General features: G+C 27.4%; 2 protein-coding genes across 3 annotated transcripts in view; one reads left to right on the plus strand and one right to left on the minus strand.

Annotated features, from left to right (window-relative positions):
* The window catches only part of LOC141526104 (uncharacterized), a 65,964-nt gene that overhangs the window by 11,849 nt on the left and 29,464 nt on the right, over positions 1-24,651 (plus strand). For both annotated transcript variants that reach the window (XM_074240887.1, XM_074240885.1), the window contains one exon: positions 18,463-18,972. In XM_074240887.1, the coding sequence (XP_074096988.1) occupies positions 18,463-18,972 (510 nt within the window). The remainder of the gene's footprint in view (positions 1-18,462; positions 18,973-24,651) is intronic.
* Positions 23,146-24,651, minus strand: part of LOC141526105 (uncharacterized) — a 50,064-nt gene continuing 48,558 nt past the window's right edge. Inside the window, exon 5 of the mRNA XM_074240889.1 lies at positions 23,146-23,374. The gene's annotated coding sequence lies outside the window, so the exon portion shown is untranslated. The remainder of the gene's footprint in view (positions 23,375-24,651) is intronic.

Here is a 24,651-nt window from a genome sequence, read left to right on the forward strand (position 1 = left end):
TTGATGGATATATTTACATTGAATCGGGTTGAAGAAGGTTCATGGCTCTGTTTGCGAGGTTAATTCCCGTGAACAAACGAAATATTCAATATCAAATATTTAGTATTTATTTTGGTGTATTTACAGCTGTCCTGTGTCTTGCGTCTCGTGCGAATGTGTAATATCTCTCTAGTTGGCCAAAATGCGACAAAGTACACACGTTGCATACTGCATACCGCGGCAATAACTTCGTACAAATTTATAGCTGGCTCAATGATTCGCGTGCCTTAACTTCCTCGGAAGCACAACGCGCGACGAGACTCTCAGGTATTTAAAGAGAGTATGCGGTGGCATTATTCGTTAAAACTTCAGCTTTAGCAATACTTATATTCACTCGGGTGTTACTATCTGTGCTTTCGTTTATATATAATAAAGACACATTAGTATTAGTTTTATCGTACATAGTTCTTAGCTTAGGTATCTTGGTGTCATTTATTCATGGGCCGACGACATAAATTCATGCCGTTGAAATATTTAGAGTAGACTACTGACTACTGTGAGGATAAGTAGCGCGAACATTAACTAGTGTTGTGGACATAACACGGAGAAAGTCAACGACTTGAAGATCTAAATGTCTTGGCTATTATTCTCGTCTAATCGTTTCTTCTTCACTTTTTTTTTTTTTTTTCATGCTATTTACGTTTTCATTAATAACTTTAGAATATTTATCATTTTTATTTTAAGAGAGGGATAATATTGAAATAATATTTTTTACTTAGGTCAAAATTTATTAAAAAGAGTCAAAATACTTCAAAGTTATGAAGTCTTGTAGAAATTGAGTTATTATAAATTTAAAACTTTTATTTTTCATTAAAAATAATTTTCTTTGATTGATAAAGTTATTGAACTGAAAAAAAAATTTTTAATGGCTAAATTTGTGTGAATTTTATATAATCAAGATGATATGAATTTTTTTTAATTAAATGGCCGTATAGGGACACAGAAAATTTTTTTACAACCATGAATTTCTTGACAAGCTTGAAAAGCTAGGTCAGAAAATATCAAAAATTTTTAAAAGCAGTCCTGCAGGCGAATACATTGTATTTTTTTTAATCTACTAAAAATAAGTAATTTTTTAAAGCCGAATTAGAAAATTTCTTTGATTTAAATAAATTATAATTATAGCAAAAAATTTTTTTATCTCATAGAAACTTGCAGTATTAGGGATGACTTTTAGTTCCTTTTGAAAATCGATAGATGGATCAAGAAATTAATAAAGGGCACTCAAAATTTCCTTGATATTTTTCACTGAAAAATTCTTAAACAAACAATTAAAATTGATGATTTATTTACGATGGAATAAGTCTTGAATAAAATTAATAAAACAATAAAGAAAAAATAGTATCATCTACCAAGTATCTTATTTAAACAGAACCTTCCGTACTAACAATCACGATAATTTATGGCTCCACATTTAAAGAGAAAAATTATAAAATAAAAAAAATGTGTATAAACTTGTGTGTTGTATAAATAGTTGGATTGTGCTGTATTATATTTCTTAGTTTACGAGGTACAAATAATGTACCGAGCTCGACTACTTGAACTTGGACTTGGCGCGTAATAATACGACAGAATGGTGAGAGAAGAGTCTTAAGTCTCGAGTCAAGTCAAGGCGAGTTTGAAAGGTATATCTACTGAATATTATATGCTATGAAAATAAGTACTAACATATATAACACACATCAAACATAAAGAGTGTAACGAACGAGACGATAAAGCCCGGAAGAAATATATTTTCGCGGCGCGTATGAAATCTAAATAAAAAAATGTTTAGTAACTGACGAGCGCATACACGAGTCCATACTCCTTGCTGCAGACTTAGCGTACAGCAGAGTGAGTTGAAAAAGAAGATGGACCGAAGGTCTCGTTTACGATCTCGTAAACGAGCATTCGCAATTTGTTTCCGTCCAAGTGATTTACGGAATGATCACTCGTTATTCCTTCACCGAGACACCGATTACGTTACACATTTTTTATCATTCGTGTATTTATATTCCTAATTCATATTTCCGGTACAATTTATAACTTTCGATTGATGAAAAAGTATTAAATTTGATAGTGTGTTCCCTGAAAATTATTCACAAGACCGCAAGGGTAATTTGTAACATTTTATTTGTGGTTTAAAAATATGGTACTTAAATTTCACTAAAGCAATCACGTTTTACAGAATAAAATTTAAAAACAATTACTGTGATATTTATTGGGAAATAAATCATTATTTCAATAAACTATTTTGAACTGTTATTTACTCCAAAAATTACTTACATACCAATAAAAAATAAAGAGTGACGGTGACACAACCTTATATGTCAAAAATGACAAATACCGACGTATAACTAAACTCCTATCCAGGTGTCTCATAAACTATTGACGTCTAATGTTATATTACTGGTGACATTACTCATAAAATGTAATGTATACTTATTACTTATTTGTGCAATACTATTGATTCATTACTTTCAATGTACAATATATTTATATATTTATATCTATTTACGTGCATTCATTTTTAATTATTTAAAAAAAAATTATTCCATAAATCAATTCTAATAATTAAAATTACAATATAATAATAGACTGGGAAGTCGAAGTTGAGTGTAAAGTGTACTGCAACAAAACACTAATTACAAGAACGTGTAATGAATTTATAATTAGAGTGAGTTATGTTTATGGAGAAAAAAGTATTTATTTCTCAGAAATAACGTTTATTTGAGACAAAGAAAAAAAGAAATGGTTAATATAAGGCTTACTTGCCACGGGTAAAGGATTTATTTTAATTATTTTGTTACGCAAAGTGAGCTATTTGTTTGTGATACTGAAATTATAGAAGTGGTTGGCTGAAATGTTTCACTTACGCGCAATCTGATAAAATTGCAGTGTATTTTGTCATTATAAATACAAAATTATCAGAGCTTTGAGAATAATTATTTTTGATCGGCAAAAAAATGAATTTTTTCAATTTTTTATTTTACAATCAATTTTTTATTAAAAAATGGAGCAACACTTTGTATTTTTCAATATTGAGCAATTGTTTGGAATTTAGATGTAGATCTTCGTTATTTATTTACCATAAAAATTCCAAAAATTCACTTTGATTTTTCTTTCCGATGATCTTTATTGAGGCGGAGTTATAATTTATTTATATTTTATTAATACGAATGTAATTTGAGAAATTATAGAAAAAAAATTTTTTTGATTATATTTTTTAATTTGAAAGCCGAAGAAATGGACAAAGTTTTATTTTTTATTGAAACAATTGAGGGATTTTTGAATTTGTAGAGTATCATTCTATTTTTTTATTTAAAGAGCGTAAAAAATTTTAAAATAACTTAAAAATATTTTTAAAATACATTAAAATGATTTATTAAAAATAAACCCATTCACTCAAGTGACGATATAATTTATACCAACGACTGCATTACATTTTAGACATTTAACCTTACAACTGTAGACATATAAAAGTCTGTACAACAAAGCAATAATACATAATAACACCCAATGAATTTATAATAAAATAATAATTTTTCAGAAAAATAATTTTCTCCAAATGAAGAAAAATGATACGCTGTTAATAAGCGACAATTATTAAATTTCCCGTTTTACTTTCTCAGTTAGAGTTTAAGTTGTCACATTATCATTATCACAATTGGAATTTATGACCCACAGAGATCTCCCACATTGGTATTATGGTATTACAAGTTTTTGTTGTGATAACGAGAAAAAATTTTAATTGCCAATAATCATTACCTTGTGTAGTGATTAAAAAACAATATAAAATATAAGTAACCTCATTTTTTAATTTTTTTACATATTGCTAAGATAATTATACGATAATTATTGCGATAAATAGCGTTAATGATTTTTTAAAAATTATTTTGTACTGAAGAATTTAAAGAATTTACATTCGATGCTTTTACGGTTGGATATTTAAGATTTCATAACTTATTTTTCGAGCGCCACTTTTATTTGAATCATTATGGTACCTACGCATGTTAAAAAATTTGTCTGTTGCTTTATCTTGTTTGGAAAGTTATATATTACATATTAAGTTAAGAAGATGTATTCGTTTAAATTATTTATATAGTTGTAATAGAGCGTCAACATTCTTGTATATTAATGAAATAGAGGAAGCGATCATTGTCATGCGTGAAATTGAGTTGACTGTGACGTTATATATTAAACGTTAGTATTCAATTTAAAAATGTACGAGGCATATATGTTACATATATTAAATATGGGGCTTAGAAATTAAAAATAGCTTATGTATTATTACTTTACTATTATGTATTGCTTAAATTTTTACCAGATACGGCTGAGAACAAGAAAATTACCATTTTTTATGTAAAGATTCTCAAAGTTATTCATGTAAAGCATGATTATGAAAAATTCTCGCCGTGACTTGATATCATACGGATTAAATGGTATCATATTTAACGGTGAATTTTCATAAAATATTAACGACTAAATGAATGGAAAATAACTGGAGATAATGATACAGAGTATGTAACAAAATGTCACACTGATGTGAGATTACAAGTTGTCGTAAATTGCTGCATGACACTCGCCTCGAGACCTCATTTCTCATGACAGCCTTGATTACTAATTTTACGCGCATTGTTTGCCATCGTTTATTTTCTTATTCTATTCGAGGAATAGACCACAGCCACCTATATAATAACTAAACGTCCAAATAGAGCTTTTATGTTTTTATTCGTGAGAATTTTAAATAAAGTAACGCAGAAAATACCGTATAAACTCATACTTCTTCTGGTTCCGCTTCCATTCCAGTTGCTGGGAACAAAGAGTTGACATTTGCCATAAGTACAGTAAATTCATTTTCTCTGAATTTGAGATTATTAATTGAACAGAATAAAAATTATTCTGAGGCTAATTAAATTTTTGATTACTTGTTTAACTTGGACGTTTGAAGCGATTAACTCAAAAGACTTAAAAATAAATAATCTTTACGAAAATTTGGTTCAATTTTTTCAAGAGTCAAACTTTTGGAGAAAAAATTATTGATATTTACAAAATTAAATTTAAGAAAAATTTTTTAGAGTGAAAAATTGTAAAATAAAGGAAGATCGCTCCTTTTTTATTAAAGTTATGGTTGCTAGACAACTGGTTCAAGGATAATTGACCTACGACAATTGATCCGCAACAATTGGTTTGAAAGTGTAATATAATATAATAATCACGCGGGTTACAAACAACGACTTTCAATCCGAGAAACAGAAAATTAAATTAGTTAAATTTTGTAACTAAGTTATCGAAAAAAATCTCACGGTTTACAATAATGTGTTTTTCTTCATAAAAATTACAACTTATCTATAAAAATGATTTATTCGAAAATTTTATTCGTTCAAGCGACAAAACTCGTTTTATTTCGTGTTTTTAAAAGAATAAACAGATGACTTATCTTTTTAAAAATAAGTACTTTTCGTAGAATACTTAGTATATAGATAAAAGAAATCATCCAAAGTGGTCAATGAAAAAAAAAAAAAAAAAAAAAAAACCAAAAGTTACAAAATAAATAATTCTTGGAAATTATCGATCTGCAAAAAGTATTTTCAACCAAATAAATCCATAAATCAACTAACAGTTTTCCTTTATTTAAATAATTTTATTCTAACTTTAAAGTTGTTAGAAATATCCCATCAAAATATAGTATTAATATTTTATAAAAAAATTAAGATGACATATTATAAATTATAAGTAGTTGAAACTGAATACTTCATTCATATTAAGTCATAATTTAACTTTGAATAGAAATATTACCATATATTTTTTTTTTCAATTTAAATTCGTATTAAAAAAATTTGAATTTTCTTAGAATCGATTCAAATAAATTTGTTATATTTTTTTAAATATTTATAAGGATAAAAATTTTAAATATTCTTTGGGTAGAAATAAAAGCGTTCTATTTAGAACTTGAAATTATTGACTCCAAACAAATATTAGGTAAGAACCCCAAATTTTGACAGACGGGATATTTATTTATTTTTTTTTTTTTTTTGGCTGAAAGGTTATTGACATAGCACCCTCTCTTATCTACTAAAAAGAATAATAACAAAAAATAATTTCTTTACTACAAAAGCAGCCCACTCGTATACTGAAGCATCTCGTGCATCGACCTCGAACTAAAGACCGTGCAAGTGTAAGTGTGAATACCTCGAGGAAATCCCACAGGAATATATGAATAAGGAAAGTGTTTATTGTAAAGCCCAAAAGCACACGATGCCTTGTGCCTTATGTTAGTATCATAACTAAACCGGCTCGTTCGTCGTCATCTATACTTTTTAAACTTCCGTTCTGCTTGTCGTCTGGTATGCTTTGCCGTTATGAATGGAACCAAGTACAGAGGCGCCGCACAAAATAGAAAACCAAAGCACATACATAATGCGATACACATATATGTATATCTTTCTAGAGACTATAGACCTATATAGCTCAAAAGTGCTTTACCCTTGGCGTCTAAATTTAAATACGACTGCGTGCACCCGCATCGCACTGTACCACGGATCGGGGATGTCATAAAAAAATTTCTAGCGACTGAAATAGATAAAACAATTTAAATATTAATGCTCACTTTTTTTTTTTATTTGTATTTTTTCTTTTTTTTTTTTTTTTTTTTTTTTTTTTAGTGTGTAAGCCAGGAGCAACTGTCATGTTTAAAACCGCGAATACGCATAAGAAATATATTAAAGTATTAGCTCGTATGATTTGGAATGCGAAGCTTTTTTATTGTAATTGGAGTGTGGAATTTTTTTTTTTTTAATTTTTGAACAATCCTGTATTTTTTTTTCCTTTAAATTTATTGAAAATAAAATAATACTAAAAGAAATTTTTAAATGACAATTTTTTTATAAAAAAAATTAAAAAAAATTTTTTTTTAAATAATTTTAAATCATAAAAATATCAAAAAAAAATTTTTGATTTTTTCTGCTCAAAAATAAGGACTGAAATTTTTAAAAATTATTCAAAAAAAAAAATCTGTAATTTTTTGAATTATGTGTTACTAACGAAAGTTCTTTCCTTAATTTGAAAATAATTGCTTGAGGCGTGCATATTTGATCTTAATTTTTTTTATAACTTTCACTCATTAAAAATCATTAGACTCCAAAACACTACTAAAAAAATGGGTAATTCTAAATCAATTGATTTGACATGATTAACGCGTGAATTAGACACAGACATCTCTCAATTATTTGAAAAGGTCACCGACTAATGTCTCGATTAGATATCTCATAACACAAGAATTAGATTACGAAATTGATGAAAGATCTCAATAAACTCGTTCGTACAAATAAATATCAGCCTTCTTGTAGCCTGAAGTGATAATCTCTTGAAAGAATTTAAAATGATACTTACAAACTTGAATACTAAGTAAAAAAAAAGTACCACCACAAAATTTAAAATTATTTGAAAATTATACGGTCGATTAAAATTAACGGTGATTTCACGTTTTATCATATTTACGGTATTTTTGATCGACACAATATATAACACCTCAAACAGTGCCGCGGCTTTTGAGCAGCATGCTTGCGGAAAGATCTTCAGCTATGATTACGCCTATAAATCTTATCAATCTCAAGCTGAATGCAATACCGTCTGTCCGCTGTCTAATGATATCCTCCATTTATCCACATTCACATAACATATAAATATTGATAAAAAAAAATTTTAAAAACACATGCAAGTGCATGGAGTGTGATGTTGCACAAGAAATCGACATGTGCAAATGTTGTTAATATACTTTTTATTTTCAACGAGTAAAGTGGATGATATCAAATGGAAACACTCGAACGTTATTAAAAAATAAGCTGAAAAATACGTATTAACGCGTACTAAATCATATCATTAAACATCTGTGCGCTGCATATATTTTTTTGCAATATAAAATATTATATTAATACTATTAATGACATACACGTGAATAGTCGTTAAAATAAAATATATATTATTTTTTACCGCTTATATACACAGGGTTATTATTAAGACTTTCTCATGCGTCGAAATAATTAAATGCGATTTAAATAATCCGATGTTAAATAATATGCGCATAGTAAACATGCTAAGGATCAATATCAGTATGCGCTATATTTTTATTTCTATTATAAGATTAAGACTTTACTAGTTATATATCTAGTTAAATATTAAATACATTCATTAACATGTTCAATTGTTGGATGAAGATGCTTGAGAAAGTTCTTTTATTAATTACAATTACTAGCGGTGGACTTTCTATCACCTATTATTCAAAATTTATTAGCAATTAGACGGTTAAAATCAAAATTAATTTTTAATTTATTATTCATCAGAACGCGCGTGAAAAATTTCACTTTTGAGTGTGAATTTATGTAAAAATTGCAGAGAAATAATCTAAAACAAAAAATAAAATTTAAAAATTATTTACGTTTAAATTAATATTTTTTTTTTTTTAATTATAAAATTTTCAACATTTTTAACGAGTAAATTTTTAAACGGAAATTTTTTCAATTATTTTCTATTTACGAAAGAAATTAAGGTAATTAAGCAAAGTAATATTTATTTATCTAACCAATGATGTTTTAATTTGCGTGATCAATAATATTTATAATTTAATTTTTCTCATAGACGTCAAAAAATATAACAGAAGAAGTGAAAGGATAAATTAAGAGAGCTGAAAAAATGAAGGATATTTTGGTTGAGTAAATAATTAACGTGCGGTTAAATACACCCGTCATTTCATATGTTAAGAAAATAAAACTAAACAGCATTAAATTACAATGGTTAAATTTATTCTCATGTTCTACCAAAAGTGAGGATCGTGCTTGGGTTTAAAAAAAAACTGAGCGTACTTTTTTTTACATTTCTTATAAATTCTCAGGATGCATCAGCACTCACTTGAAAAATTAGACACACCCCTCTGCATACCAAAAACCAAAACTGGTGAGTTAACGTCATGTTGTTATAAACCTTTATATATATATTTGCCACACAAATGTGACGGGTTGTGGGTTAGAAGCAAAGTGAAGGGCAAGACTGACACTTTTGTCGATGAGATTCGATTGTTGATTGCCAGTGTGAAGTGTAAGTAAATATTAAGGGCCGTCATTCATATATATATGTATAGAATTGAATATACCTGGAACTCGATGGATCTATAAATAAATATAAATATAACTATGGTTAAAGCGTGCGAGGGATTCATCTTCGCTGCATTATGCATGAGATGAGGAAGATAAACTGGCCCTTAAAACTCGCGCTATAAATTGATTTTCGACAACTGTAATATAATGTCTGCTGATGAATTATCATAAAGTGTTACGTAATAGATTTTTTCCGTCAGTTTGAGGATTGAGTCGGTACTATTAATTTTAAAAATTATTTTAGAATGTATCGAGCAGGGTGGGGCTGTTTCGTACGCTTTATGTTTATGTTTTTAGATCGATATACGAGAAATATTAATAATTAGAAAGTAAAAGTTTTTTTTCTTCGGAAAGATTAATCTTTATTTTTCAATTATTTAAAGTTTAATGTTCTACAAAATTATTTACTGATTTTTAAATGACAATAAATATTGTGCAAATCGTAATAAATGACCTCATTTGTATACAATTTTTTTTTTGTTATTTAAAAAAACGTATTTATAAATTAGGGTGGCGTAAAAAATTTTTTGTAGCCTTAGGATACAAGCTATAAATTATTAAGAAAAAGTTTACTCAATTTTTATTGCAATAATTTTTAATTAATTTTACTGATATGGGAAATATTGATTTCACTTTTTTAGCAGTAGATGATGTTAGAAATTTCACAATTTAAATTTATCATCAATTATAGATATTAATGTATTATCTCACATTAAACTTAATGAAAAATATTACGTTTATAAAAATTAATTACATATTAAAACAACTAATTGAATATCTTTTATTTATTATGGTTGTAATAAAATTTAATCTGACCTATTAGATAGGTTTCGAAAAAAAATTAACATTATGATAAAATTTTGAAATACTTGTATCTAAATAATGTTAAATGTTCACACTAAGTTCATAACAAGATTTATCTATAGAGGCGGGCCTATGCTTAGTTTTAAAAATTAAAATAAATTGACTCTATAAATACTATTTTTCTCCCCGCTACTATTTTTATAAAATAAAATTCTAGAAAAAATTTCCTTTGAAAAAAAAATTTTTTTACACAATTTTTGAACTAAGGTCAATGAAAAATTAGCCACTTACATGTAATGCATTAGCAAAATTCTTTAAAATAACTTGCTTTCTTTTTTAAAACTCCAAAAAAATTTATTCATCAAATTTTCTAGAGTATATTTAATTTTTTATATTATATAAAACAAATAAAATTCAACTAAACTAAAAAACTAATTCTTTTATTGCCGATTAAGTAATTTAAAACCCGACACAAGCCACAAGTCTATTAAATGCTAGTTATTTCAATTTAAGCCTATTAAACTCCCAAAAGTTTGATCGATCCATTCAAAATAGAAGAAGACTATTAAACTATTACACCATCATAAAAAATTCTAAAACCGGGTGTCAATAAACGAAATTAGACACAATTGTAATAAAATTGAGCACTTTCTCTCCCGCTAATCTAATATAACTAATAACTCTTCTTTCCGTCCCATTATAGCCCATTTGAAAAGGTTAATATTGAATTTTCGTCATTGTTAAACAATAAATAATCATGGAACGTTATCTAACAAAATACTACTAAAAAATAATCTATCATCTGTAGACTTTTAGTGAAAAAAATTAACACATCCACGACAATCATCTTCCGAAAGAAAGGTTTGGTTTAAAAGTTATAACCTTTCGTCTCCCGAAGGCTTAAATGCTAAAATCAACATACACATTTTTTAACATAAACATATCGAGTCATTTCGTTGTAAATATCCAGCTTCCCATTGTCAATAAGATACCGGTGATAAAAAATACTCTGCTTTATGTGTAATAAATAAAAGCGTATTTAGGTTTTATCGCACAAAATAAAAATGATCGCTAATGCGATAATAAAGATATAAATGTAAATAAATTGTAAATTGCAGATACTTATAAGCTTATAGAGTATCGGCAGGCATAAGTGTATACAGTAGAACACGGACTAAGGCTAATATCCCATACAAAGTTCGAAAACCGGCCCTCGGATGGCCCATCGACGGGCAAAGGATACTGATTGACGGCCGATCATTGGCGACTTTTAATGGCCCACGGACGGCTGAATGTCCAAATGATAACAACGGCCCATTAACGGCAGTTGATTATCGGCCGATTGTAAAAAAAGTTATTGGGCCGTTAATGGCTGATCATCGGCTGAGTATGTTAAAATAAAAAAAAAAAAAAAACTAAAAATTTAGCCGATATGCCGTAGAATTTTTTATTCCTATAATCGTATTGGCGTTATGAAGTCAAGTAGTAGAAGATGTAGCACAGGAGCGTCGATCCTAGTCGGATATTCCGAAAAAATTTTAAAGGTTAAGTCGAAGTGGGAATCGAACCTGGTTCGTCTGCGTAAAAGTCTCGATCATTACCGGCTGCGCTGCATGCTGGAATCTAACTGAAAAATTCTACTTAGCTATTTGAATGATTGAAATATATTTTATTACTGCATATACAGATTATGAAATTTATTAGTACTCAATTTTATCGATTTTTGTATAAAGTTTTTAAATGTCTGAAGACGATTATTTTTTTTCATTCTAAATTTAATTTGCACCAAACCTATTTAGGCTAATCCCTTATTAGAAAAAGAGATTCAAAAAGATTACATCAATGTAAAGTGTATATCTATGTAGTAGTAAAAATAAAATCTTTTTCAATTTTTTCAAACAATTTTAATCTTTTTAAATCTCTTTTTCTAATAAGGGACAGTTGATCCTTCCAATAGTTATATGTTTGTTTCAAAAATTATGCCATCCTTTTCTCAAGTCAAACTTCGAAATCACATTTAAAATTTTTATTGTCTTGTTTTATTTGCTCATTATTTTTGTTTAGATCTACGATAATCTTGTATAAAAGTTTATATATTTTTTTTTAAATTATTTATATAAGTTTATATATAACTTCTATTTGGATTAATAATAATCTTAAATAAACATTACAATATCTTTTTTAATTTTTTAAATATTATACTTCGCGTAATGCATCTCCGAAAACCCAAATTTGTGTTATTATAAAATAACAAATTGGCCAAGAACAGCCAGACTTTGGGCGATAAATGGATATTAATTGCAAAACATTAATGTCCGCAATAGACGGCGACCAGCGTTTAACCAAGTATGGCCCGTTGACATATCCCTATAACTGGCCAATCGTTGGCTGCCAGATATCGGCCGATGGTTGGGATTGTTTCCATTAACGGCAACTTTGTATGGGCACCGCAAGATTACGACTAATTAGATATCACCTGCAATTAATGTTGTTAAACTTATATTAACGCTTAACAAACTTCCGTTATCGTATATATATATATATATATATATATATATATATATATATATATATATATATATATATATATATATATATATATATATATGCGAAGTGAGTAAATAAAGTTCTTGTAGTCGATGATTCAAAGTTGAATTGTACACAATACATTGTCTACAAGTGTATACATATATATATATATATATATATATATATATATATATATATATATATATATATATATCCAGCTATTGTCAGATTGTTATGTCAGGAGTAACGGTACAGTAATAAACATGTTTATATTGTTTCCATGTACCATGTTAGGTCTCTTGAATGTTTAAATCGTAATTGTAAAAGGGCTTTGTTCGATTTACATTACAAGATACTATGATCAGCTTTTTGTTGTTCTAAGAACAGAAGTTTGCGTATAAAAAAGTCCACGTGCCATTAGCCACTGGATTTAATTCAAGCAGTTTCGAGTTTCGATTTAAAATGAGGGAATTCAGAGACAAGTCCTTAAATTGGATATAAATTGTAAATTATTTACCAGCCACCTGCGGTAGTCGATTTATGTAAGCACAATTTCTACGCAGAAATTTTTTGTTTAACAATTTGAGAGTAAGAGTGTGCTGAAAAAGTAAATAAAGTAATAATGAATTGCTCGCAGCTGCTTTGTGCTCCTGACAGTAATACAAGTCTGCCAAGCTGTATACTTTATACACGATCAAGTGGTCTTTACATCACAGTCCTACATACAGAGAAAACGTGTATTGTGTATTGAGTTATGGCTACTCGATCGGGAGATGAGGATCTAAAGATTTAATCTTTCACTTAGGCTTTCTTTATTTAACTTTTTGATGATTAATTTTTATAATTAAGGTATTTATAGGGAAGAAAGGGAAAAAATTATGAAACTTTAGGTACATGCAATTTTTTATTTTTTAATTAAATTGTAACAAAATTTTATTTATTTATTTATTCATTTATTTATTTAATTCTTTATGATAAAAAAATTATTAAAAAATGATCACTGATTTTATTAAAGTTATTAAAATATAATTTTTGACTAAATTAAATTATCAAAAATTTTAATTAAAAAAAAAAAAAATTATTTGTATTTTTGTTGACTACTCTATTTACTTAGGTCCTTGTTTTAGCAAAACAAATATCTACATTGAATGTTTATACAAGACTGTCAAAAATTTAGCCAGCCCTCAAAAATGCTTTTATTAAAAATTCACAATATCATATTAATATATATTTACCCATGCAATTTATCCGCCCATTGTAACAAAACTGACCCCTGATTCATAGAGCAGCGGACAGCCAAGGGGATCCATAATCCGCTATGGCAATTTTTCTTCCAATTCACATATCACATTCACCCATTAAATGTATACAATCGCAACACAGTAGTAATTGCGCCTCACATTGATAGAATAATACATAATACAATGTACTTTCATTTGGAGATTTATTGGGAATGGGTAGCAGATGGCAGTATTGACTTTTAACCATCATTTTGTGGAGCTAGAAATTTTAGACAGTATCAATAAATTTTTTTATCGAACATCAAATTTATAAGCTTTTATTTAACATCTGGCTCTTAATCTCAGTTTACACTGGCCAGTTTATAATTTTTTTTTTTTATCAAGCTCTTTGTGTCCCTCGTACTTATATTATTTATTGAGCACACTACAACATCTACAATATATAATAATTATATGCGCTGCATACAATACAATCAGTAATTTAAAATGCAGGGGCCATTTCTATAAAGCACATTTGTCGTTGCGTTGTAGAATGTAGACACGGTACGACGACATTGAAGAGTTTTGATGAATAGAAGGGTTCATAAGCTACTTTATATGTGACATCCTGTCGACCATTCTCATCCGCAAATTAATATTACCATGTGTTTATTATTTATCACACTGTAAATTAATTTTATCAATTTAAATGCAAGAAAAAAAATTTGGTCAATTTAAAAATTTAAAGTAGAAATTTAATTTTAAGGATAAAAATATTTAAAAAATAATTTTTTTACATGGAATTTTCGATATTAAATTATAAATTGTGGCTTTTACACTTTCTGCATTAAATTCTGTAATTTTTATGTTTTTGCCACCCCTATGTCCGCTTTAATGTTCAAAACTATAACAATTACCCAGAATTCGAGTGAATTTTACAGTTTAATTTTTTTACGTGTATGTAAAAATTTTTTTCTACTACTTACTTGTCAATATTAATAAATAAAAGTGAAAATTAATATTTTTAAGATAAAGGTCAACTCGAAAGTGAGCAACTAGCAAATAAAAAAAAATCAGAGACACAACTAGCAATATAATTTTATTTATCTTCATATCACAAGATAAATAAAAGTTGAGTAAAGTCATTGAAATATATATGAATATCTATTCATATAAATGCACAGTACAATAGCTAATCTTAATAACGATCCCACAGTACTTAGAGCTGATTCGTGATTACTGTTGTGAACAGTACAGAGAGAGAGTGTCTACCGGATGTCAAAGAAGAAGTTATAACTCTCAGATATTTAAGCTCTCTTATAACAACTTAAACTTAAACTGGTATCATATAGCAAGGGAACTAGGGACACACCATACGTCCTAACTCCTAACTTATAGCATCGTCACACATAACATATAATGCGCGTGTGGTCTTCACCGCTCCCACGTGTGCAATGTCAGGATAGCTTACAGCTTACCGTCAGAATACGCTTAGAATCAACGTATATATATATATATATATATATATATATATATATATATATATATATATATTTACATAGATATAGATAGAGGAGGCTTAGTTATTAGAAGAAAAGACTAGATAAATATATTATGAAAAATAATTGTCTCGTAAGATTATTTGGGTTGAAATTTATAAATATGCTTTCAAGCTAAAAATATATTTGGGGAAAACGAAGAAATCTAACTCGGGAAACTTTAGAAGATTTAAAAAAAAATTTAAGATAATTAATTAATTTTTTTTCTGCTTGTTTTTAAATAATTGGATAATGAAAGGTTTAATTTTAACTTTTCTTGAAATTTTTTAAGCTACGGTAAAATAAAATATTAAAAAAAAATTTTTTTATGACTGAGTTAACAATTTTGAACAAGTAATATTAAAAATTATCATTAGAATAATTCCATATTTTTTTTTTTTTAATGATTAAAAATTGAAATTATTAAAATTAAACTGTGAATAAAATCAATCAAGAAGTTTCTAAAAAAATTTTTTTAAAAACTAACGAACCACGGTAACAAGAGAGTAACGGAAGAAAATAATAAAAAGTAAACAAAATAAATAATGAGGCGGTGAAACCTAAATAGAAAGGGAGATATATTCGTCTTTGCAGACGGCCATGTTTAATTATAAATTTTGCGAAATTAATCGTTCGTATATATACATTTTGTGTATGTATAATTAAAACAAATGATGAAAAAAATTTGTAAGTAATAATACTTGTAATTTATCTTGTTTTTATGCGATGATTTGGCGGTGAATCCTTGAGATGTTGAGTTATAATTATTGGTTGTCGAATATTTAATATTACGTACACTTTTATTTAATTTATTGCTCTTTTGGTTTATTAAATTTAACAGCTCATAAACTTTCTAAAAATTTATTTAATTGTTTGTAATGAGCATCTAAACATGTTCAACTCGATTGGAATTGAAAATTATTTTTTATTTTTTTGTTCGGTAATATAAATGCCGGATTTCACAATATTATTGAGATTAATTATGATAAAACACAAATTAATTCTTGAAAATAATTTATTTTCATTTAATATCACGTAAATATTCATTAATAAACTACAAAAAATTAATATGATTTAAAATTTATATTTGTACTGAAAAAAATGTTTGCTTTTACTAATGATGATGAATGATGATTTTATTCAATGAATAAAATTCTTTGAATCAAAACATGAAAATAAAGTTAAATACATCTTTTCATAAGAAACATTTTCTTAAATATTTATTAATGTGGTACAAGAAAATTTTTTTTTAATTTTCTTGAAAATTTTTTCAACTTAAAATTTATTTTTCATTAAAAAAAATGATAAAAATGACAAAAATTTTCCTTATTTTCTTAAATTTATTGATGAAAACACTGTGCCCATAACCTGTTGCTTTGGTTATAGTATTTTATAATGAATAATTAATAATTATTGATCTATAATTTTGTGTTATAAAATTTAAAGCTTGGCAGACTTTGTAACAAGTGTAAGATTTATTATTAATTCGAAAATTTTTTCAATTCAGTAATAAAGAATTGGCAAATATTTATTTATTAAGTAAGTTAAAAGATGGCAGGCTATGATCATGTAGTTTTTTGCATTACCAAATACTGTTAACCCATTTCTCTATGTGGATCATAATTATTTAATAACCAGTCTCGTTGTCATCGAGATTTAAAAAAGCGTATTCGAAAGACAAGCTGTATATACATGTATATATCAAGTTGAATGGAGTAAATAATCACAGAGCCTTTCACTGTTGTCCGAGGTTGGGCATCGCGCTTAAACGTATGTAATACTAAACTGTGTCACGTGTTTTATCGTCACTCCAAAGCAAAGCATTGCGGCACTTAGCACCGGCTACTCTTCCCTCTAAGGAAGAAATTATTATCCTGTGTGACATCTACGACAAAATAAGTAAAGTCGGTTTAGGTTTAGGAATTCAAAGTGTTAATGCAAGCGAGAGAAATTGTGATACTATCTTTAATGGAAATTTTGTCGCATCAATTTGCAATGCTTTGAGAAACTCTGTCAGACCAAATACCTAATCGATTTTAATCGCTGTTCATGCTTTTTAGATATATGTTACTTTCTTTCCTCTTTCTATTCAATTTATTACTTTATTTTTTTGTACGTTTGCTTTATTCACTCAATGTCAATAAAGCCGTAAATCAATAACTGGCAGAGTCTCAATTTCAAAAAGTTTTTTATTTTAAAAATCGAGAAATGCTAATTGATAATTTAGATTCTAAAGCTAATGGATGCGAATCAGGCCAATCAATCAGCCTTTCGAAAGATATCGTGTTTACAGACATACATCCCTACCGGGAGACTAATGAACTCCAATCATTGGATTTTTGATTGACTTTTTTGCGTTAGTTTGTATTAAAGTCAAAAATAGCGTCAGGTTTCTATTGCTTCATTCGAATAATTTTTTTTTTATTTTTATCATCTAAAAGATAAAGCGTTTTATATTTAAGTAAAGTTTTACGACAAAATTGAATTTTTTATTGTTTAAAATTTTTATAAATTTATTAAAAATTTTTTTAGCTTATTTTTTGAGTCAAAATCTTATTAAAATTTTTTAATGACAAAAATTTTGAATAATGAAGTGATTAAAGTTAAAAAATTTAATTTTTCTTCTTCTGCATAGATTTTTTAGCGAAAAAATATGGATATAATTCATAAAAACTTTCATAACATTTTATACATAAGTTCTAATAAATATTAAGATTTTTTAGATTTAAATTTTAAATTTATAAATTTTTTTTTTCAAGTATTTTCTTGGAAAATATGAAAGATATCAGCTGTCAACATCAGACCTAGTTATTGGTATAAATTCTGGATGACAGTTTTCATTTTAAATCAATAAGAGTAAAGTCCTGATTTAATTTAAAAACATGTTTTTCCAAAACATTAAAAATTGCTTTTTCATACATGCATTATAAGAAAGTAATAATAAATTGTAATAGAACACTAAATTTATTTATTTTAGGGTAAGATCAATAAACATTCCAAATGTAAAGTGACTAAAAATTTATTAATACTTAAAATTAACTAAACATTTTATTTTATTATCTGATTAAAAAAAAAAAATTAAATGAATTATATAAACCAAATAAAGAGAGAATTAGGAATTAAAATGATTGAATCGTCTGAAAAAAAGTTTGAATTAATGAGCAAGTTAATTAACCAGTTTTATTGTATTGGTTGTTTCAGCATGCGAACAATGTGCGAAAAGCAGCCTCGGAGTACATAGCTCGTCGTCAAGCCCGCAAGCAGATGACACGTTCGATAACTTCATCTCTGGCGGTGCCTATGACCCAGTTGAGTGACGTGGCCTTCCTACCAAACGCCAAGGCCGGGACTTTCTTCGCCCGTGACAACGTCTCTAATTTTATAAGTTGGTGTCGTAATAGTCTCGGTATCATTGATTGTCTACTTTTCGAGAGCGACGACCTCATAATGCGAAAAAACGAGAGACACGTGATACTTTGTTTACTTGAAGTCGCGAGACGCGGCGCCAAGTTCGGAATGCTCGCGCCTATGCTTGTGCAAATGGAACGACAAATTGACCGCGAGATCGCCGCTGAAAACAAAGCCTCCAATGGGACCGGAAACGACGAGAGTGATGACGAGTACGGCGAAATGCAACAAGAAGAGCCATACTTAATTTACGGTCCTCAGCCGCAAATTGTTACCAACGATCTCAAGAGCCTCGATGAAATGGTGAGTCTTTTTCATATTCATCATCATCATCATCATCATGTTTATTATTAATTTTTTTTTTTAACTCTTATTAGCTTGCCCTGTATGTATCTAATTATTTAAATAACGGAATCTTTCATCGTCATTTTAATACGTTTGATTAATTTGAAAATTTTCACACGCATTGAGGATCGATGACAATACAATATTTTAATAACTTTATCCTAATGTTCCGACTGGTACAATAAAAATAAAAAAAAAAAAGATTAATTTTAAATAGTAAAATTTTACACTTTTAACGCTTCTGATTTTTAGTTACGATATATAATTCAAAAATAAATTATAATCTTCAATTTTAAACTGTAAAAACTTTGATATCAATTTTTTCAAATATTTTATTGGTAAATATTTGTAAAAGTAAAATTATCACAAAAACACCCCAGCCTTTTTTTTATAAAAGAATAAATTTTTTTTTTTTTAATTATTCAAATTTTTAGTTTGGTTTGATATTAAAGGATGTTTCTAATTTTTTAAACTCCAATTTATTTCTAATACATTGGATTAAAAAATTTTTTATTGCAATATTTTGCAATTTCTCATACCTTGAATTAAATTAATGAGCTAATTTTATTGTTTAAAATGGCAAGTCATTTATAATTTATAATAAAATCATAAGTATAAAAATTAACGAGCATGACTCTCGATGAGTTATCGGGACTGGCACATCTCCGTTTGCAGGCACAACGATAATTGGCGGGATAAATAAATATTTTTTCTAGCTGCCTTGACACGTTTATCGCGAATCGAAGGTAGTCGGTATCTATCGCCGTGAATTCGACGGGGTAAATAATCTTCGTATGGATTCGCCGGTTACTGCTTTACTCGAGCTTTACTAACGAAAGGTAATAATATATAATACGAGTAAAGTATATTAAATAAGAATATCTTTGGAATTCAATACTCGGTCGACTGCTTGTCAATTTGCTATAGCAATTTAAAATTGGACATAGATATCGCGTCTTTTATGCTCAAACGACATGTTTTTGATGATTACGAACTTGTAAAAGAAACATTGAGACTAACATAGCATTGAGATAATTTTTTTTATCAATTTCTTTAAATAGTTAATTTTTTAATTGACAATTATTAACAGAAAATTAAATTTTAACATTACAAAACACTAAAAAATTTTTTGTCATGCGTCAAAAAATTTTGTGTTAAATATTTAACACTTTTTTGTGTTTCAATTCTCCTAAATCAACAGAAATTTAAAATTTTGATTAAAATTAATTTTTTTCTGCATACTAAATTTTTAAACCACTATTATTGTTATTTTTCAAATAATTTAAATTGTAAAAAAATAATTATTTGTTTTATCTAAAAGTACGAGATTTTTTTCATTGAATAATAACAATAATTATAACTAAGAATTCTTGTAAAGAATAGAACAGAGGAACAAAAGTTTTCATTTGAATAGAAGATTAAAAATCTGGGAAAATTTTCAATTAACGATGTGAATTGTTGTTTTACTTAATCACAATATTTGCAAGGCAAAATTGTTAATTTAAATGTATTACCTTTTTTTAATAAAATTAAATTAAAATAACCGGATCAATATCGTGAACATTATCTTATTATTTCACAAGTACAAGGTACTATTAAAGATATAAAGATATAAACAAACTCCTATTGTGCCCAATACAAGTTGGTAGTGTTCTGTGTATAAGCAGCGATAAATCGTCGGATTAAGTCGCACGCGTACGTACGGAAAAAAAATAATGAGAAAGAAAGAACCGAATGAAAAAAGTTACTCAGCCTCCGAGGCAGTTTCAAACACCTTTTACGTGGTGTATAATTCCAACGAATATTCTTTCTCAATTTCGCTTGATAGTTCGAATAAGTAACAAGTTGTAAGATAAAAAGGACGAAAGGAAACACATTTAACTCACAGCGTGTTACTATATATATATATATATATATATATATATTCAGACACTTATATATCGGAGTGTTCATTGACACCTTAAGAATTCCCCGGAACGAGTTATCGAGAGTAATGACTCGACTTCACACTGAGAAATTGGATCAGAGGCATTTCAATAAATCGATTTATGGCCCCGCTATTTTCTTTTTTATTATATTTATTTTTTACAGAATTATATTCAATCCTGTTGATTAAATGATCTTTATTTATCATCTTATTTTTTATTCGCCCTTAAGTAAATTCTTAATGAAAATTACAGAGTTTTATTTACTCGAAGCTTTTAAGAGTTAACATTTGCGTATTGACAGTACAATGTACACATATTGCGCTCTTAAAAACAACTATGAACTTTAAAAATAATAAAAGATAGCGAAAAATTTTTTATTAAAATTTTATTATCAAATAAATTGACTTTTAGCGTAAAAAATTTGCAACATATCATTCCTTCAAATTAATGTTACAGACTTTCCGTCATATTTGTTGTTCAGATTTAAAACATAAAATACCAGAGTTTAATTGAACATAATTCAGTATTATTTAAATGGGAATGTGCAATCACGAAGATTAATAATAAAAGCTCAAATTTTATTACACATAAATTAAAAAAAAAAAATGTTTCGTTTCTCTAATTTCACAATAACTGTGACTTGACTCAACCACAAGTTATATTTATTTTTAGAGTGAGTTAATAAATCCTCGAGTTAATATTTCATTTAAAATAAATGTTATATATATGCGCATACATAAAAACATAAAAGTTGTGGGTCAAGCCGCAGAATTCTCATATGATAAGTCTAAAAGAACAAAGTTCATGTTGAGAGTAATTGTGTATGCGAGGATTTTGATTATTCTCATCAGGAAAAAAGATAAAATACAGTTTTATTGTTGAAGAGGAGTAATAAATAAATATAAGCACAAGTATGTGCGGTTATGCGGGAATATTAGAGAGTACAGGTGCAAACTAGGATGAATTCTCGCATTGCACCTGGTTGAAGGTAAAATAATGCCGTAGGAGGTAAATCCCATCCTTTATGTATTTATATGTAGTAATAGAATCGAGGATGGAGGAGAGGATATAGGTACATATATTCATACAGAAGAAGTTAACATATCCGGTTAACCAGGAATCTCACGACGATTCTACAGTTCCCGGATTGTAGTTGCCTCATTCGGTGTGAATGCTGGAATAATGAACGACTAAATTTGCATAGACAAAGGATCGCTTGAGGACCAATGAATAAAATATTTAACCGAGCAAATCACGACGGTTTTATCTATCAGGAACAAGAGAACCAGCCAGTCTCCTTTCTAGGGCCACCCTGTGGTAACCACGTGTATATAACATTTGCACGATTTACACCATCGATAGCTCGATACAACCCAGAGCCTATTCACGTCCCAGTCTTGTCTGGACATCGTTCGAATTATAAAAAATAATGAGTGTGAACAAAATCACTAAAAAGTAACACTTTTTTCAATGTCATTTTATTTTTTTAATTATTATATTTTATTGATTGGTTTTAATTAAATTGGTAAAAAAAATAGCAGAAAATTACAATATTTTGATTTTCTATCACAAAAAAATTTTATTTATAGTTTTTGTCAATTTTTTTACATCAAGACAAAAAAAATTAATTTTTTCTATTATTTATTTAAAAATATTCAAGGTAAACCTTTACAAAAACCAAAAATTTTAATTTTAGGTAGTCATAAAAATCTTAATTAATTTTATTGTAAATTTATTAAACAGAAAAAAAAATAAGACAAATTGTAAATCATCATATTTAAATTTCTTAGCAATTTTTAATTTTTAACTAAAAAAAATCCCTAAAAAAATTATTCAAACGTTGACTTTTTCATAATTTCACATTTTTAACTGCTCCAAAAATTAGCAGATTTCTTATTGTCTAATGACAAAAAATTTTTATATATTTATAAAAATAATTCACACCTTTAAAAATAATATTAATAACAAGGAATTCAAAAAGCAAGAATTCAGAATTAATTAATTTTATTTTTGTACAAAAAAGGTTAAAAAATTTTAACTCTAAAAAAAACCATGGAATAATTTCTCTGTTACACTTATTTTATCTAGAATAATTGTAATTATTTAAACTAAGCCAAATGTTTTTTCTAATAATATGTAATTTTGGTACTTGACCATTTTCGATACAAAAGTGAAAACAATAATTTAAAATAACTCTACATAATAGAAAAAAAAAGCCATATTTGTCGATTTTTATTTACAAAGTTTGACTAAATATAAATACAATAAACACGCCGTTACATTGTGTTAAACCATGTTTAGACATAAAACAAACAAAAAGAAAAACAAATAAAAATTACCATTTTCTCAACTTATGGAGCATGCTTCTGAGAATACCAGTTGCATTCCTCGGGAGGACGTGACAACTCTTGAAGCGATACTGCGCTCTTTACCTTGAACAAGCGAGAAAATCTCTATTATAAGAATCGTCTAAGTGTCAGAACGACGCTATTAGTTACAATAAATTGTTAATTGAATAATTGAGCGCATAGTTTAATCAACGTAGCTGCTGTGACGTAAATATACAAGATACCAACGCATTGCACTTTTGATCTAGTTCGTGATTATTGCTTCAATTAGAATAATTAATGCGATGAATATGCAGAATTTTTTGCTTCCACTAGCTACTTACGGAAAATTTAATTCTAACAATTTAAAAAAAATACTGAAGGTATAAATATCAATCTGAACAAATTTTTTCGAGGTCACGTAATCAATTTAGTGGGCTTAGTTAGGTAAAAAATGAGTATATAGCCTGTTTATCTAATCTGGGGCTTGTGTACTCGAGACCGATTGTGTAGAATGCGGAAAATATTACCGTGAATCATTTGGTATCTATATAGCAAGACATGTCGGCAATAAATCATACCTAATCTTTTTTTAGTTCATTTAACAACTCATATCGTAGTGACTTTACTGAAAAATTCCACTTATTACTCATCTGTTAATAATTCTCGAAAAGTATATTTATAATTTCTTACATTTTTTTACTATTTAAGAATATTGACGTAATGTTAACCAAATATGATTTCTTTCATAAGTTTTTTTTTTTTTTTTTTTCATAGTAATATTTAATGGCTCTAAGTTTAAAATATTTTACAATGATAATTATTAAAAAAAATTGTAACGCCTGACAGATTTTTTAAATGTAAAATCATAAAAATTTTTAGTTTCAATATTTTATGGTTTTTTAATTAAAAAAAAATTTTTTTAGAATATTTTAGCTCAACAATATAAATAAAATATTAAATAAAAAATATTAATATCGAGAGTACTTTTTTTTAGTAATTACGAAGACGTAAAAAATAGTCGAAAAATAGACTTACGTTAAATATTTTACTTAAAAAAATTTTTTTTTATTTAATTTAATGACAAAATTTAAAACTGTATAAGGTGTCAGCAATTTTCGTCTACATATGAAGTTAAACTATTAACATTTAGTGTCATTAAATGGCTTTTGACGTAAACATCTCCCTTTTTGTAGAGACTGTTCATTAGTGATTTAAGAAATAGAATAAAAAATTAAACTTCGTCAAAGGCAACAGATTAGTAAGATTGACTTTAAGTAGCTAAAAGATTGTGTAAAACTTTTCGCTGGAATTTAAAGAGTTGGGTATTGAAATATTTAAACTCTAGAATAGTGAATTCTACTTTATTATAGTGATTGCAA

This window comes from Cotesia typhae, unplaced genomic scaffold, assembly GCF_013202065.1.
Source record: "Cotesia typhae breed Kobodo isofemale line unplaced genomic scaffold, CoteBio_Ctyphae contig_33, whole genome shotgun sequence".
Classification (NCBI taxonomy): Eukaryota; Metazoa; Arthropoda; class Insecta; order Hymenoptera; family Braconidae; genus Cotesia; species Cotesia typhae.